The sequence below is a fragment of the Ornithorhynchus anatinus genome, chromosome X1, assembly GCF_004115215.2.
Source record: "Ornithorhynchus anatinus isolate Pmale09 chromosome X1, mOrnAna1.pri.v4, whole genome shotgun sequence".
In the NCBI taxonomy this organism is placed as follows: domain Eukaryota; kingdom Metazoa; phylum Chordata; class Mammalia; order Monotremata; family Ornithorhynchidae; genus Ornithorhynchus; species Ornithorhynchus anatinus.
Genome location: NC_041749.1, coordinates 117,773,956 through 117,792,474, shown reverse-complemented (window position 1 = coordinate 117,792,474; position 18,519 = coordinate 117,773,956). Strand labels below are relative to the sequence as shown.

The 18,519-nt window shown below is 53.5% G+C and overlaps 1 protein-coding gene across 2 annotated transcripts in view; it reads right to left on the bottom strand.

Annotated features, from left to right (window-relative positions):
- Nucleotides 1–18,519, bottom strand: part of CERS4 (ceramide synthase 4) — a 70,234-nt gene that overhangs the window by 6,596 nt on the left and 45,119 nt on the right. For both annotated transcript variants that reach the window (XM_029052092.1, XM_029052093.2), the window contains exons 2-8: nt 7,738–7,918; nt 4,726–4,843; nt 4,443–4,561; nt 3,836–3,893; nt 2,979–3,029; nt 842–934; nt 273–401 (exon numbers count right to left, since the gene is read on the bottom strand). In XM_029052092.1, the coding sequence (XP_028907925.1) occupies nt 273–401; nt 842–934; nt 2,979–3,029; nt 3,836–3,893; nt 4,443–4,561; nt 4,726–4,843; nt 7,738–7,910 (741 nt within the window). In that variant the 5' untranslated portion in view covers nt 7,911–7,918. The remainder of the gene's footprint in view (nt 1–272; nt 402–841; nt 935–2,978; nt 3,030–3,835; nt 3,894–4,442; nt 4,562–4,725; nt 4,844–7,737; nt 7,919–18,519) is intronic.

Sequence of the window (18,519 nt, the reverse complement as noted above, 5' to 3'; positions counted from 1 at the left end):
GCTGCTTCTCCACAGTTGGACTGCTGTTCTCAGGGCACATGGGCCCAAACTAGAGCACTGGGCCCCCCGAAAGCGGCCTGAACTTCCCCAGAGAGACCCCTCCCTGGCTGTCCTTGGGGCTGGGGGTGGCCTGCCTGGGCCTGCCCATACCCAGAAGCAGTCCTGCCAAGGGCCACTCTGCCATGGGCCCCCTGGTTGGGCATCTCCATGGCTTCAAGCCTGGAGGGTCTGCTGTCCCGCCAGGAACGGGATGGGGGGGTCTGAATGCCCACCTCCAGGAGGTAATCCGACACGTCATGGAGCAGCAACACCAGTGTCCCGATGCGCAGGAAATTGGCACAGTAGGAGAACGTCATCAGGGTGATGGTGACAAAGTGATGAATTATCTGCTCTTTGAAATCCTTGGGGGTTGGTGGGGGGGGGGGGGGAAGGAGAGAGAGAGAGAATGAGGATTGAGAGAATGGGCAAGGGGGAGAGCTCAAGTCACTGGCACTCCAGCCCCCGTTCCGGCCCGCTCCTGAGTTTCTGGTTGCCCATGATGACCTAGTACCAGGTCTTCCTCAGTAGATGGCAAGTTTTTCCTCTGGGATCCCTCTACCAGCCCCCTCAGAAGTAATGAGTTTTCAGTATGACTGGAGAGACAAGGGGCTGGACCCTATGACCTCTCAAGGCCCCTTTCCAACTCTGGAATTCTGCAACTTCAGTGACCAGCCCACCACCTCCCAGAGCTGATGACCAAAGGAGCTGTCTTCTGCCCCACCCCCGGCTCCTCCACCCCTACCCATCAGGGCTCCTCTGGGTGCTGACTGTAGGTGGAGCAGGTCACCCCACCTCCACTCACCTTCCTCTTCACATCTAAGGGGAGAGTGAGCAGCAGCGAGACGTAAAAACCCAGTTCCAGGATGTACCACCAGTACAGGGAAGGCATCAGAGGCTGGGGCAGACAGAAAGCAGGGAGTGAGGGGGCAGTTAAAATGCCATCGTAGGGCATGGGGCTCATGGGCGAGGCGGTTAGAAGGGCAGATGAGCTGCTGACCTGAGGCCTTTCGGGGGTCGTTTGGGGTTTCCCCTTCAGGAGGCTCCCAGGAAAACCCAGCCCTACCTACCCAAGCCCTGCAGACCCTGGAGGGGAATCCAGAGGAGATAGTAATGGCATTGACTGTGCACCCTCTTGGTGCAACGCACTGGATTGAGCACTTGAGAAGGACCGACAGAAGCACCGTAACTGTGAAATCGTTCAGTGCTTACTATGTGGCAAGCACTCTGCTAAGCGCTGGGACAGATAAAAACACAATCCCTCACCCAAACAGTACTCACAGGCTAAGCAGGAGGGGGAACGGGTACGGGATCCCCATTTGACAGATGAGGCGACTGAAGCCCATGAGATGCGGAGAAGCCTAAGTGACTTGCCCAAGGTCCCATAGCAGACCAAAGACGGAGCTGGGATAGGAACCCTGGACACCTGACTCCCAGGCCCAGGCTCTTTCTGCTGGGCTACTCTGCCGCTCATGGCCTAGTGAAACATGAGAGACACTTTTCCTACCTGCAAGGAACTTCCCCTCTCATGAAGTCTGGAGGCACACTAACTCACTTTCACAAGTCTAGAACTGACTAGTCCCTCCCCACCCCTTTGCATGTAAATTTGTGTTCCTGTTGCTGGGGTCACACTCAGGGGCTGCGGGTTCTTGGTCAAAGCACCTCACCCTAGATGTCTGTCAGCATTCCCTCAGGGAAATCAACAATGTGGGATGCCTCCTCCAGGAAGCCACCCTTGATTCACCCACTCGCCAACCACCCAGCACTATCTCTGCCCCACTCCTCTTCCTGCCTGCCTGTCCATGTGGATGGGGACTCCTGTGTGGGTCTGTCCTGTTTTCCCTAGCAGACCGGGAGTTCCCTGAGGGCAGGGGCGTGGTGTCTCTTCTCTACCATGGAGCACACCTGGTGGGGAGGTGTGGGGGAAGGGTTTGCTCGGGACAGACCAGCTGACTGAATCATCTTAAAGTTGGCAAGTGGTATGGCTGGGGTCTCCCCTGGGAAACCCTAGTGCCTAGGGGTGTGGAGGGAAGGGTGGGGGATGTGTGGCTGTGTGTGTTCTAGGGACAGACACCCTGTGTCTTAGCAGACCATGGAAGAATAGATGGCAATGCCTTTCGTCTTTATTAGCAACAACATCCTGAACCGATACCACCCAAAGGGACACAGAAGTAGCAGCGCCTAGTAGTAAGAGCCCAGGCCCAGGAATCAGAGGAGCTGGGGTCTAATCCCGGCTCTGCCGCTTGTCTGCGGTGTGACCTTGGTCGAGTCACTTTGCTTCTCTGGCCCTCAGTTTCCTCTTCTGTGAAGTGGGGGTTCAATACCTGCTCTCCCTCCTACTTAGACCATGAGCTCCGCATGGGACTTTGACCATGTCCAACCAGATCATTGTGTATCTACCCCAGTGCCTAGTCCGGTGCTTGTCACACAGTAAATATTTAACAAATACTGTTCTCATTATTATTGTTATTGTTGTTATTATTATTATTATTAGGGGGGCCAGACCCAAGATCTGTGGATGGAGGAAGGCCCAGGGAAAGAGTCAGTAGACAGCCAATTGTACACTATTTCCCAAAGGTGATGCTAAAAAGGCCTATGTTCTGCCACTGGGAGGAGTTTCCCTAGAGTGAAAGCCCAACCAGGGGGAGAGCTACTTTTTCAGTTTTTCAGTCTTCCACAGTGGGCACAGGCCTGGGAGAGCCTTAATGAAGCCTTATGTGAGGCCATTCCTGGGTCAGACCCACGGTTCAGCACCAGCAGCAGCATCAATGGCATATATCACCCAGCCCAGGGCTCAAGTGGATCTGGAGCCTAAGACACTCAACAAGGCATCTACAGTGGCCCCTCGCATCTGCCCACCCCTGCCAACCCCAGTGGGCCCTGCCAGGAAATTTGGTTCCCTAGCACCCCTAGCTTCCTGACCACGTCCCTGGGTTACTCACCTGGTAGGGATAGTTGTCCCAGCATAGCTTGGGCTCCACAAACCAGGGTTTCTGAAAAGGACAGCTCGGTGAGAACACGCTGCTCGATGTCCCCACCCCTGCCCTGCCCCACCCCATTCCGGGACATCTCTCTCTGCCCAGCCCAGCCCAGCCCAGAACCACCCAAGGCAGGATTCGCTCATGACCTTTCTTGCTTGTCTTTCAAGGAGAGTCCAAGTCCTTAGTCCGTAGCTAACGGATGTGAGCTAATCCCTCCCAGTGTGTCCCGTCCCCCCCAGCCACCCTGCCATGCGCGTGCACGCATACACACACACACATACACACACACACACACTCTCTCTCTCTCTCTCTCTCTCTCTCTCTCTCCCCGCCCCACCCCACCCCCGGACATCTTATGTCAGTAGAATCATGTCTCCCACAGCTCAGGAAGAGATAAAGGGGGCCCATCCAATCAGAGACAACAGCATAGGGCTGAATCACTCGGGAAATGTTTCCAGCCAATGCGCTGCGGGCTGTCATCTCTGGCTCCCCAAGATCTGGCTGGGAGAGTTTCCTGTGGGGGCGTGGACGGGGTGAGCGAGTGCCTGTGTGCAAAGCAGGGCCCTGGTGGTTCGGGGTGAGGCCCAAGTATCCATGGGGTTGTGTGTGCGTGTGGGGGGGGGGGGTGCTGGGAGCAATGTGGGATTTCTTTCCCTGGGGCAGCCTATCCTCAATTCTGTGTGCTCCGAGGGAGGGGTGGAGCCTCTGGTAAAAGGCCCAGCCAGTCCCTCTGGCCCAAGATCTGCTCCCACTGACTCCTGCTGTGGGAAGGGTCAGACATCGTTCTGCGGAGTGGAGAGCAGCTGAATGATACTTACATCATGCAGGACAGCCAGCCCGCCAAAAAAAGAACAGAGGTAGAAAGCAAATCTCCAGCTAAAAGTACAAGACGGAAACAAAGCAGGGAGTACTGGGTTACTACAAGGAAGAGAAACAGCCCTGGGCAGAGAGTCACAAGTCCTGGGATAGAGAATCCCTGCTCTGCTCTTGACATGTTGGCACAGTGTGTCCTCAGGTGAGTCATTTGCTCTCTCTGGGCCCTAGTCTTCTCACATAGAAAATGGAAAGAAACTATTCTAGCCCAAGGGAGGGGAAGGGCATTTCCCTGGGTAAGGTGAGTCTGAAAGATGGGAGTCCTGGGCCAGAGAGCGAGGAAAGTCAATTCTCCCACTGGCCACTTGACCCAGGGGCCACGGCGGCTTAGTCCGCTGGAGGGGCAACGGGACCAAAGGGGTTTCCTCCGTCACTGGACTGTCGAAAGGGCCTTCCCACCCATTCCCACCTGCACAGACCACTTTGGCCTCAAGACTGTCCCCCTCTGTCCCGGAATCCCACTGGATAGGCATGTGGGAGCTGGGGCCCCAGAGATGCAGCAGCTTCCTGTCTCTACAAACCGGCCAGCATCCCAGCGCTTCCCCAACTCACCTGGCCTCACAGAATTTCTTGGTCATGCAGGGCCGGTCCTGGTTCCGTCTGCATCGGAACCACCGCTCCACCTGCCGGACCGACAGGTCACACTGCCTGCTGAGGCTGAGCAGCTGGTCCTGCAGGAGACCGGTGCGCGTCAAGGGGCGGAGGGAGGGAGGGAAGGATAGAGAGCTGGGGGGCAGGATGCCCCCACTCTGGGCGCAGTGCCCATCCTCGCTCTCCCTGGCCTCTCCCACCCAGAGGCAACAGAGGCCTGGACAGCACCCCTGCTGGTGCTCACCTCCTTGGGAGTCTTGCTCTGGAGCAGGAAGAAAGCTTCCAGCACAGGGTTGGGAGGGGCTTTTAATCTCACTTGGTTCCTCACCCCCAGCAGTCTGCTCAGGGGCAGCCCGACAAACCTGTAAAAGAGACGGAGGAGGCAAGAGGCCATGAATCGGGCCCTGAAGCAGCTCATCTTGGGGAGAGGGGTTAACACCCCAGGCAGTTGCCACCCTCCCCTCTGAGGGAGCTAGCTGGTGCCCCCATCCCACCTTCTTCCAGTGGAGAGACTTGCTCCCAAATCTCAGCACCCACCTTCCTCACTTTCCCTAGGGGGCGGCGGGGGAGTCCACAACATGAGCCGGGATTTCCACGGACAAAGGGCATCTCCCCTCAAATATCCACATGGAGACACAACTCACTGGCATCCTCACCAACAGTGAGGAGAGGGCAGCATGGTTTAGTGGAGAGAGCACGGGCATGGAATTAGAAGGACCTGGGTTCTAAACCCAGCTTCGTCTCGTGGCTGCTGTGTGACCTTGGGCAAGTCACTTAACTTCTCTGGGCCTCAGTTACCTCATCTGTAAAATGGGTATTAAGAGTGTGAGCCCCATGGGGGACACGAACTCTGTCCAACCCGATTAACTTAGTGCTTGGCACATAATAAGCGCTTAAAAGTTCCATAATTATTTTATTTTAGGGCAGACAGATCATTCAAAACAAGAGGAAGGTGGCATGTCTTGGGCCCCAAATCAGGATGGGGGGAAAGAAGGTGGAGCCACTGTCGGCGGGGGGAACAGGTTCTCAGTTGAAGACAGTTAAAAAAAAATCTGAAGTAGATAATGCAGAAAATGAACTGTCTACATCTGGAAAACTGAGCAATGACCTTACAGCTTAACTAGAGACCCTAAAGTGGAGGGTTGGGTGCCTTTGGGCTTGGTCCTTGTTCGGGTGAGCAGATATCCCATCTTAGGAAGGTCGATCCTGCCTAAAATTCAGGGCTCCCCCCAGCCATGGCAGCAGAAATGAGGAGTCTGTCCGGCCTCTTAGTGTGGCCTAATGGACACAGCCCAGGCCTGGGAATCAGAAGACCTGAGCTCCCATCCCGACACTGGCACTTGCCTGCTGGGTGACCTTGGGCAAGTCACTTCATGCTTCTGGGCCTCAGTTTCCTCATCTAATGGGGATTCAATACCTGTTCTCTCTCCCAGTTAGACCATGAGCCCCATGTGGGACAGGAACTGTGTCCCCCCTGCTTATGTTGTATCTACCCCAGCGCTTAGCCCAGGGCTTAACAAATCCCACTATTCATTCATTCAGTCAGTCGCATTTATTGAGGGCTTACTGTGTGCAGAGCACTGTACTAAGCACTATTATTACTGTTATTAAGAATGGCAGCCTACCCTCCCTTTCCTCTTGCTCCTCCCCCTGCCTTTTCCTCTTCCATTCCCCCACATCTCTTTTTTTTTTAAAAAAAAAAACCCAACATTATTAAGTGCCAGGCACCATATTAAGCATTGGGGTAGACACAAGATAATAGCATAGGTCACAGTCCCTCTCCCACATGGGGCTCACAGCATGGCCTAGTGGATAGAGCACAGGCCCGGGAGTCAGAATGACCTGGGTTCTTATCCCAGCTCCACCACTTGTCTGCTGTGTGACCTTGGGCAAGTCACTTCACTTCTCTGTGCCTCAGTTACCTCATCTGTAAAATGGGGGCGAAGACTGCGAGCCCCATGTGGGACAGGAACTGTGCTCAACCTGATTAGCTTGTATCTATCCCAGCACTTAGAACAGTGCTTGACACAAAGTGCTTAATTATTATCATTTAATATTTAATAATTTTTATTTAATATCTAATGATTATTATTATTTCATTATTATCATTGTTTATCCTCATTGTATAGACGAGGTAGCTGAGGCCCAGAGAAGTGAAGTGACTTGCCCTAGGTCACAAAGCAGGCAGGTGGCAGAGCCGGGTTTAGAACCCAGGTCTTCTGGCTCTCAGCCCCAGGCTCAATCCACTAGGCCATGCTACTTCTCTGCTCTTCTCTTTCTCTCTCCCCTCTTCCCACCCATTCTCTTCCCTCCCTGCACCCTCTCTCTTCTTCCCCCAACCCCCCACGCTCCCATCCTACCCAAGGTCCCCATATACCCATTGGGATTGAAGGGCGGTAGCCCTCCCTTGGCCAGGACAACTCCCTTCCCAGGAAGAGCTCTATTGCCACAGGGATGAAGCTGTGTCTGTATTCAATTGGTTTTCCCATACACCCTACACCCCCTCCTCCCGCCACACTAACACTCAGTAGGATGGGAGGAGATTTCTGAAGCTGATGAATATGAAGCAGAAAACACAATTCTCATGACAAGTATGGTGGAGGCCATGAGCAATTTCATCAGCATTAACATTAGCCTGAACTAATGTGTCACGGATAGAGTCCTGGGCTAGAAGATCCAACAAACCTCTTGCCCCCTGAGGGCCTGGCAGTGTGCTGGAAGGCACAGCCGCCACCCCCACCCCCCAACATGCACACTTAGACACTGGATGTTGGGGTGCTGGGGGAGAATGGAGCAGAAGGAGGAAACGACATGGTCCCTGACCCCAAGACTGATAGTGTAACAGGGGAGACAGGACACATATACATACACACACAACGGTGCACTAGGGGGAGGGCAGAGGGAAGAGACCTGATCCTTACCCTGGTAATCAAAGCTCCACCCAAGGCTATCTCTTTCAAGAGTCTTTTCAGATTAAGCCCACTCACCCACTCAATCCCAAAATCATCACCACTCCCACTACTCAACCATTTATGTCTCTCTTCTGTCTCTTGCTGTTATTTGTGTTTTTAACAGTTGGCATTGGTAGAGAGAAAGAGACAGAGAGAGAGAGTGAGTGAGTTGAGTGAGTGTGTGTGCCTGCCCTGTTTCTTCCATCTTCTCCATCCTGGGTCATTCCCCAGCCTCGTCCACTGTGGGTACTGCAGACAGACTGCAGTCAGGTCGACCCCTTTCCCGGCGCCTCCAGGCAGCATACCTTTCAAAGGTGTATCGGACAGCCACCATGACCATGGCCACAGGGAGGGCCATCAGGAGGTCCTGGGGCTGAGGGTACTTGATCTCATCCGTCTCCTTCATGTCTGCCCAAGAGTATCCTGGGGGGAACCAGTATTCATCCTTCCAAAACCATTTGTTCAGGAGGGCCAGCATACTGAGTGCTGAAAACGCAAGAGAGAGAGAGAGAGAGAGAGAGAGAGAGAGAGAGAGTCAGTCGCTTAGGGGATATGCACCCTTTGGGCACTTGATATTCACCTCACGCTCAGCCCCACAACACCTATGTACCTATCCATCATTTATTTTCATTTTCACATCCGTCTCCCCCTCTAGACTGTAAGCTCGTTGTGGGCGGGGTTCTGTCGATCAACTCTGTTGTACTGTACCCTCCCAGGTGCCTACTACAGTGCTCTGCACACAGTAAATGCTCAATACTGTTGATTCCAATGGCTCCAGAAGTTTTCCAAGCAGGTGGCACTCTCTTAGGTAGAGCTGGCACCCTGAGCCAGGCCAGGGCCGTGGCAGGAGCGGCAGCATGGGTATAGCAGGGGGGAGAGAGGATTGGTGGATGTGGGGGTACCAGGAGTGTGAGCAGGGAGTCCCTACTGCCTGCAACATCCTGCTTCTCCCCAACTTTGGCTCTGCTGCCATGCTCTCCTGAGGAGATGAATGGGAACAACCCTGTTCACTTGCCAAGCTGGCAAAAGTCTGACAAATTACACACTGCTGTTCATCCCCTGCCGGGCAGGTGCTGAGCTCACTGCACAGTCTCTGCCACAAAGGAGTCCTGAAACAGGATCATTTTAGGCAACAAGAAGAGAGGAGGCATCCGTCAGCCCAACAGGTTCTGGCCAGAGGACCAGACTTTGGATCTGACTATAATAATAATAATGATGGTATTTGTTAAGCGCTTACTATGTGCCAAGCATCGTTCTAAGCGCTGGGGTAGATACAAGCTAACTAGGTTGTCCCCCGTGGGGTTCACAGCCTTAATCCCCATTTTACAGATGAGGTAACTGAGGCACAGAGAAAGCGACTTGCCTTAAGTTACACAGCTGACAAGTGGTGGAGCCGGGATGAGAACCCATGACCTCTGACTCCCAAGCCCGTGCTGTTTCCACCAAGCCACGCTGCTTCTAGCCTTTTAAACACTTTGTCCCGGATCAGGGTCTCGTCTTTTCTACGTGATCCTCTGTCCTTTGACTGATGAGTTGGGAAGCAGACCCCGTGCCACTCCCTATCCTTCCAGGGGCTCTCACTTTTGCCCCATTGCCAGTGGCAATTTCTTTTTTAATGGTAAATAATAATAATAATAATAATAATAATGGTATTTGTTAAGCGCTTACTACATGCCAAGCACTGTTCTAAGGTATTTCTTATGTGCTTACTATGTGCCAGGCACTGTTCTAAGCAGAGGTGTAGATTATGAGCTAATCAAGTTGGACCTGATTACCTCCCTATAGATAATACATACCCGATTAGACTGTGAGCCCATCATTGGCCAGGGATTGTCTCTATCTGTTGCCGAATTTTACATTCCAAGCGCTTAGTACAGTGCTCTGCACATAGTAAGCGCTCAATAAATACTACTGAATGAATGAATGAATGAATGAATATATGCTAATGGTAATACATGCTATAGGTAATAGCTAATACCTCCCTGTCCCACATGAGACTCACAGTCTTAATCCCCATTTTACAGATGAGGTAACTGAGGCACAGAGAAGTGAACTGACTCACCCAAGGTCACACAGCAGACAAGTGGCAGAGCCGGGACTAGAACCCATGTCCTTCTGACTCCCAGGCCCAAGCACTATCGCCATCTCTCTGCACCCCTCCAAGTTTCCTCCTCTCCTCTTGTCCCTCACCCCTTGGCCTCAAACTGGAGGATCGCTCTCAGTACTGCTCTTGGGGGGCCCACCTGCACAGAGTTCCACCCCAGCCCCAACTTCCCTGGGGACCTCACCCCCTAAAAGGCACCTGCACAAGAGGAGATGCTCATTTGTATATGTTTTTATTACCCTATTTATTTTATTAATGAGGTGTACATCCCCTTGATTCTATTTATCGTGACTAAGTTGTCTTGTTTTTGTCCATCTGTCTCCCCCGATTAGACTGTAAACCCGTCAATGGGCAGGGATTGTCTATCTGTGGCCGAACTGTACATTCCAAGGGCTTAGTACAGTGCTCTGCACGTAGTAAGCGCTCAATAAATACTATTGAATGAATAAATGAATGGCCAGCAGGAGGCTGGGCAAGGCCAGACCAGGCCCAGATGCAGAATAAGGACCAACTGGCGTGACTGGGTGGGCAGAAGGTGGATCGCAGGGGGAGTTAGCGACAGGGGTGGAGCAGAAGCCAGAACTGGCAACCGACAGGCAGGAATTGATAGGAAGAGAGCGAATGCAATCTCCTGGCCCCCGGCGCTCTCTCTACGGCTCTAATGTGCCCATCTGCCTGCGGGGGGGGGGGGGGGGACGCGCCTGCCGGGGGCTGGGGCCGACCCCGGGGGTGGGGACATGTCCGGACCCCTGACAACATGCCACTCCACATGGAATTTTTTCATGGGTCCTGGAAATTCTGGTCACACCCACATGCTGAAATTTCACACCCCCTCCTCCTCCTCTGCGGCATCCAGTTTATGAAAGAAAATAAGCCACACTCTATAGCCCCTCTACACACAACATATAATCTCTCCCACAGATGAAGCACGTGCACGCACACATACACACTCATATGACGAACCCTCTCCCACGCACAAAATGTAACAAATACCCACAGAACCAGCAGAGTGCTTAGAAGCTGGGAAGCAGCTTGGCCTACTGGAAAGAGCCCACGCCCGGGAGTCAGAGGACCTGGGTTCTAATTCCGACTCTACTGCTTGCCCCCTGTGTGACTTGCTTGGAAAAGTCCCTTCACTTCTCTGGGTCTCAGTTCCTTCATCTGCAAAATGGGGATTCAATAACCGTTCTCCTTCCTACTTAGACTATAAGCCTCATGTGGGACAGGATGATCTTGTATCTACCCCAGCACTTAGTACAGAACTTGACACATAGTAAGCGTTTAACAAATACTAATTATTATCAATCCCACACAACACCCTTATCCATTGAAACATTACACAAAATATACACACACACACCCACTCACAATTCACAGCACAACACACCACTCTACACTTCACCCCCCACCCCCACCCCTTACCCCCTCCAACACATATACACAATGCCCTCATCACTGCTGTCTGTGTGCCTGGACCAGGCCCAAGTTTAGCCAGAAGGAGTCAAGGAAGAGTGAGCAGATGCCTCTGGCATGTTCTCTCAGGGCCAAGTACAGAGGGCAAGTTCCAGGGTGGGGGAGGGCCAAACTGGCAGAGACCCAGGATTTATATGGCCTGAGAGCCCCCTCCCACTCCAACCCCTCAAGACACTTTAGCTATGTGGCACAATGTTGAGAGGTGAGGGTGTAGGGGGTAGGGAGAAAGACATTGATGGGATCAGAAGCCTGCACTCCACCACACAACATGCATTTCTCTTTGGCCACTGACCCAGTTCCCCTGACTAAGCCCTCATTTCCCTTATTCCCTTCCTCCTCCACTTCACTACCAGGCCGGAGGGGTGAGCTATCACTCACCCTTGGGTCATAGGGGGCAGTTGGGGACAGAAAGTGGACCTCCTCTCCCCCAGCCCTTCCTCCTTCTGTTATATTCCACTCCCCAGCCCCTCTTCCTCCCCCTCCCAGGCCGCCTTGAGGTCATGACTGAAATGCCTGGAGAGTCTCACATGAAAGCAGCTAGATAAGTATGACACTAATAATTGGGGCAATTATCCTGATTGGGTTCTTGACTCATGTTTTCGCCTGGAAGAAGTCACACCCCTGTAAGATAGTAAGGAGCCTCTCTTCTTCTTCTTCATGAGGAGTCTTCACGCGGGAGTCACGGGGTAGGGGCAGCTCGACCATGGATTCCTTAACTGCAGTACACTCTGTTAACCCTCCCACACCTCCTCAGGTGCAAAGTGCAAACCCAAACTCAGGGACCTTCCTCTCTCGCCTGCTGGGCCTGCGGGATTTCTGTGTCTGTCTAGCTCAGTCCATCCGTCCATCCCCGGTGCCCAGCGACGTGGAAGGCCCACAATGGGGAGAGAGCACTCATAACATGAAACTGGCCTGCCTTTCCTGGGGCCTTAGAGCTGAGATTAGAACAGTGGCTTGGGTGGCCGCTGCCAACCTCCAGGGTTGGGAATCGGATTAGCTCCTGAGCGGAAAACCCAATCTCCCTCCCTCTCCCTTACCCTCTCCCCCTCAACCTCGATGATGAGGGCTAAAGGAAGCTTGGGAAGTCGGAACCGAGGGCAGGTGTGGTGACTCAAAGGCTGCCTCCTCCGGGAGGCCTTCCCCCATGTCTCTCCCCTACCCCAAAATGCCCCTCTTCTCCAACAGTCAACCAGATGCTCCAGGACCCAATCCTCCCAACTTGGATCATCTCTGACTTGACCGACTGTCTGTCCCGCAGCCCCTGTAGAGGGCAGAGATGGAGGCTGCTCTCTAACACCAGTCCCAGCATCCTGGCCCAAGCTTCTAACCCCACTAAGCCCAGTCGTGTAGCAGAGGGCAGACACGGGGAGGTGTGGCCAGCCAAGTGGGCCCTTTAGTGGTCCCCTTGGTGGTCCGCTTGATGGTCACAGCCCTGAGCAAATGCCCCTCTGGCCCACTGGGTAAAGCACCTCCAGCCTCTGGGGCGTTCTTGAGCCTCTTGATCTCCCTCAGAGGTGTTTTCCCTCCCCGGGGAGGCTGGCCTCTCTGTGTACACTTCACCCCACAGGCTGAGGTGAATCAAGAGCAAGGAGCAGGTGGCTTAAAATGTTCCCAATGTGCGGGGAGTTTCCACTACGTTTTCCTGTGACTCTCTGTCTCAAGTCTTCCTGGATCCAGAGGTGCCAAACTTTTCACCATGAGCTTGGGGCTGAACTAGGGTCTGAACCTGGGGTTGAACTTGGGGCAGAGCTCCAGGTGCCGAGGGCGGGGGTGCTCCCAGGAGGGTTCCAAGGAGAGGCCCGGAGGAGGGAGAGAGGAGAAGGGTTGAGAAGGGGCCAGCCATTTTGGTGGCTCCAGCTTCCAAGGAGCCCTTGTCCAGAGATAAGGGGTGGGGCTGGCCAGTTTAAAAGGCGGCTAATGGCGTTGTGGGAGTTTTCTCCTCTGCAGTTTCTCTCCTCTCAGGGAGTCGGCATTACAGAAGCTTCCCTTTCTGAGTCCGTAATGCCTCTGCCGGGCACAGCTGCCCCGAAGCAGACCTGCGGCAGCGCTACTACCTCAACGGGGGGTCGGCGATAGTCCCCATGGAAAGCCCCAGGAATACCAGCTAGGAATCTGCTCTCCCTGCCCTTTCCTCTGTTCATTAAGGCTTTGCTCAATTCTCTGATGCGTGCCAATAAAAACTCCCTCCTGACTAGCTTGGCTTCTGCCCAACCTGCGGCAGAATGGGGCTGGGACGTCGCGGCCTGCTCCTTAAATGTGCAGGTGGTAATGGATTGGGTGGGGTGGCTGACAACTATGAAGGCAGGAACAGAATACATGGGACCTTAATCGATGGACAAGAGAGGCCCTCCAAAGCAGGACCAAATTCAACCGGGACAAGGGGATGGAGAATGGAACAAAAAACAAACACAGCACAGGGAAAAGACAGCAGAAAAAGACCCTGGGCTCACAGAGGACCACAAGCCCAACGAGCCAGCAGTGTCATGCAGAGTTTAGCAAAACTAACATGATGCTGGAGTGGAGGAGAGGCCTATAAGACATACAAGAACCAGGCAGTAATCCTTTTGCTCTCTCAACCCATAGCAGATCCAGTTTGAGTCTCTGCCTTTTAACAAGAATGTGGAGACCCTGAAGGGGATCCAGAGAAGAGAGACTAAAATCACCCCAAGAAATGGCAAATCAGACCTAGGGAGAGAGATTAAAGGGATTGTGGGGGTGGGGGTGGAGGGGTATGACCTGGAGAAGGGAAAGCTGAAAGAATGACTTAATAATGGTCTTCAAGTCTACGAAGGGATCCACCGCTAACCAAACTAGAGGAAATGGACTTACACTGCAGTAAGAGAGAACTGGGTTGGATCTGAGGCAGAACTTACCGAGTCACAGGAATTCGAGCCTGGAACCGAACACCAAGGGAGGCCGGCCAGCCACCTGAACTTTAAGGCTTCCCAGATTTGCTCCGTTTGGCTCGAGTGTCTCTTCAAGCTCCACTAAACCCCCCAAGGACGTGCCTACATCTCTGAATAATTTCATGATGGTTTACTTCCGCCATTTGGGCTTTTTATGTGTTCTTCAGCTTCCGTACTGAATGTTTATATTTGACCCATCTCCCCTGTGGGACCGTCAGCCCCTCAGGGGCAGGCACCGTGCCATCTTCTCCCACAGTCCCTTGCCACCTCCCCCTTTTTCCCAGTGCCCATTCTAGAATGGGGCCAGATGCCACCTACCTCTGCTTGAAGCTGAACCCATTTGACCTGACCGTGAACCCGGCAGCCCAGGGAAGGGTCGGGTTCTGCTATATCCCAGCGGATCCGGTCTCAGCCAGAAGTCTGAAAGCAAGGCAAGCGGGCTGAGACTATAACTAGCCCACCACAAGCCTGCCCTTGGGGCTGAGCGACAAGTCATCTTCCAAACCCAATCAGGCAACCTTAGCATTCTTATGCGTGATCCCGTCACCCCTTCCCCTCTGTGATCAGCCTTCTGAAACCACCTGTGACACTGACTCTGGTTTCGGGTGGGTGTTTCAAGGGGCGGGCTGGCCAATCCAGCCATAGGAGGCCAGTACAAAGGCAACCATCTGAACCTCGGTTGGGGGGGGAGGGGGGCCTCTGACAGTTTGGACAACCGAGAAGGAAGCTCGGAGAGCCCAAGTCTGCGGGGCTCCCATCCCAGGAGGCCGGGTCTAATTTGGTCCACACTGCCAAACTTGGGGCCCGGACCCCACGATGTAACCTGCAGGGAGCTAGTTTCTGCCCACCACCACAGAGAAGACTTAAGCACCGCTTGGGGCCTCCCTCTGGCTCTGACCTAGAAGCCACTCCTAAATCTTGTTCCATAAAGAACAGATGGGCAGATTGGCCATGCGGGAGGCTATTATTAGCTGGGATCCCATTCACGCAAGTTACTCCCTGGGGACACCACGGCCATGCTGATCCTTCAAACTGTCTTCCCCAAGGACAGGCTGCCATGGCTAGCTAGGTGTGGGCTGCAGTGCCTGGAACGCTGCACAGCAGCCACAAGGGGAGGTAGGGGAAGGCAGGAGAAGTTGAATGAGGCCTCTTTTAAGTCCTATTTTTGGCTTGGCCCCAAGAGACCACAGAGCTCACCACTTACCCATGGGAGGAGATAGAGAAGGGGGACAGGAAGAGGAGGAGGAGAGGAGAGGGATGAAGGTTCAAGAGGAAGGAAGGGGTCAGCTGCCCAGTCACCTGGAGCAAAGTGCCTACTGTATTCTGGGGCTGTCAATCTGCCAACCACACACTAGAAGGAGGAACTAACTGGCAAAATCTTCTAGCCTAAACCCTGTCCCGAGACGCCAATCCTCTCAGAACTCAAAAGCCCTATAAATACCGCTGAGACTTTCACGGCGAGGCGAGGGGAGGAGGGTGTGTCCAGGGATAATGAAGTTCGGCGGGTTTAGGAGCTAATCCTAGTCACCTGCCCCATTGGTGGGAGCCGGTTGTTTTTAAAAGCTTGGTCCCAAGGGCTTCTGCTCCTGTTATGGGTCCCGTCTGGGCCCTGCCCTGAGGCAGCTTCAATGGTCCCAGGGAGGTGAGGGATCTGCTACTGCAGTGGGCTTGTGGGCTACAGAATGGGTCATGTGAGCCTGCCCTGCTGGCCTGGGCAGAATGTGGGAATTCAGGAACTCGGCCGACAAGTTCCCAAGATCCCCTATGCAGGTCCAACACCAGAGGGGGCGGCGACACAGGGATAAAGTCAGCAGCACAGGTGTAATGAGAGTTCAAAATCCGAGAGCTCCCAGTCCGGGTCGAAACTGGTACTTGTGTGGATGAGAACATGAGGAGGGATGTGATGGCTCTAGAGCAAGGGGGCAGGGGGGCTCAGAGAAACCCTCTGCGGGGTCAAACCAACTATGCTACCTTCACATGCAGCATCGTGTAATGATGGAGCATGGAATGGGAAAGGGTGACAGATTTTTCTCCAACTCAGGGTGATCAAATGCCTGAAAGTGGCCCTACTTGTGAAAAACTGAATAAACACGGAATTGGAGGGAACGTACTATCATGGAGAATAGCGGTATTCATTTATTTTTTATGCTGTTTGTTAAATAATAATAGTGGCATTTGTTCAGCACTTACTATGTGCCAAGCACTGTTCTAAGCGCTGGGGGGATACAAGGTAATCAGGCCATCCCACCTGGGGCTCACAGTCTCAACTCCATTTTACAGATGAGGTAACTGAGGCACAGAGAAGTTAACTGACTTGCCCAAAGTCACACAGTTGACAAGTGGCAGCGTCGGGATTAGAACCCCTGACCTCTGGCTCCCAAACCCGTGCTCTTTCCACTGAGCCACGCTGCTTCTCTAGGTTAAATACTTATTTTGTGTCAAACACTGCTCTAAGCATTGTAGTAGATACAAGTTAATTAGGTCAGACACAGTCCCTGTCCCACATGGGGCTCACAGGCTAAGTGGGGGGGGGGGGGAGAGAACAGGTAAACTGAGGCACAGAGAAGTTAAGTGACTTGCCCATGGTCACACAGCAAGCAATTGGCAGAGCCGGGATTGGAACCCAGGTCCTCTGACTCCCAAATCCATGCTCTTTCCACTAAGCCACGCTGCTTCTCAGTGCACTGTACTAGGTGCTTGGGAATTTCAGGATAACAAACACGTTTTTTGCCCAAGGGGGAACTTCCACTCTAACAGGGGAGTCAAACATAAAACATTTACAACTTGAGTGGTCAAAATAAATAATTGAGCCCACATACAGCCATGAGCGCTGTGGAAGGTGTAAATCAGTTCCTAAGCGTTAGAGCTGGCTGAAGGGATGACAAAGCTGGGGGTGATGAGAAGTAAACTGGGGAAAGCTTGTTGGGGAAGGTGGGATTTCAGGAGGGCTCTGAGTGGGGGGACAGTTGGTGCAGGGCGAGGGGATGGGGGCGGGGGGGGCGGTGTCTGTCTGATGTGGGGAGACCCAAGCCTGGAGAACAACGTGAGAGAGGGGACAGAGGCCAGAGAGTCGAGAGCGAGGGTCGCCCTGGAACGAGAAATGAAAGCAGGTTGGGGAATAGTGGGTGAAGAGAGCAGATGGATAAACTGGGGCCCAATGGTGGACAGCCTTGAAACCGACTGTTTTTGTTTAATGTGAAGGGACACAGGAAGCCTTTGGAGGGTTCTGAGGAGAGAGGAGAGGTGGGCTGAGCGACACTTCAGGGTCACTTTATGATCTGCGCAGCAGCAGGGTGGAGTACAGAATAGAGTGGGGAGAGGTTGGAGACTGGGAGACTGGTGAGGAACCTGATGTAAAGATCAGAAACACTGGGGTAGGGAGGGGGAAGATAAATGGCTACTTTTCGGTGGAGGGTGGCGGGAGTGTGAAGGCCCGCCCACCTCTCCCGTGGGACCCATTTGGCTCACACCTTCATAACCGAAGAGGCAGGGGAGTGTGCAGTGCAATCTCCCCAGGGGCAGAGACACTTGGCCCTTCAGGCAGAGAGAAAAGCAGGACCATTGGGGACAAACTGCAGGCGCTGCTCACGGAGCCGAGCGAGGGGCCTAACAGGGTCGGTGCCGGGTGATGCGGCCGGGGAAGGGCAACACAGACTACAACCACTGGATGCTGGACTCAGAACGACCAGTCGTGACTCTGGAGGGAGATCTCAGAGCCGTTGCTGACGGCCCATTTGGCAGCAACCACAGAGGCCGACCAGGTGCTGGGCATCATCGGAAAGGGGCTAAGCTAAGCCACGGGGCACAGTCCTGCCCCTGGATAAAACCATGCCGCCCCACCGCCCCCCCCCCCCCCGACCTGGAACACCACCGGCAGCTCTGGCCTCAGTCTCGTGGGCAGGACAGAGGAAAGTCGGAGCAGGGACGGGGAGGTCAACCAAGATGGCTGGGTGAGGAGCAACTTCCATGGAAGGAGAGACTGAAAACATTAGGAATAGACATGATTCTAAAACAGAATATTTGGAAAGATGCAGGCTGAGAGAGGATGAGATTGAACCTTACAAAATCATGAAGGGGGTGAACATGGGCGTACAAAATTTTTGTTCACCAATCCCACAGCATCAGGGTGAGGGGGTACACCTACTGAAGCAAAAAGGTGGTGGGTTCAAAATAAACACACCCAGCTTACCACCCATCAGACGGTAAGGCTATGGAATGTATTACCACGGGAAGTTGCACAGTGGAAAGTATCAGCAGATTCAAGAGGAATTGGGATTGATCTGTGGAAGAAAGAGCCCTGATAGGATATGAGAGGGGAAAGTAATAATAATAATAATGTTGGTATTTGTTAAGCGCTTACTATGTGCCGAGCACTGTTCTAAGCGCTGGGGTAGACATAGGGGAATCAGGTTGTCCCACGTGGGGCTCACAGTCTTGATCCCCATTTTACAGATGAGGGAACTGAGGCACAGAGAAGTTAAGTGACTTGCCCACAGTCACATAGCTGACAAGTGGCAGAGCTGGGATTCGAACTCATGAGCCCTGACTCCAAAGCCCGTGCTCTTTCCACTGAGCCACGCTGCTTCTCTGTCAGGATGGCCCAA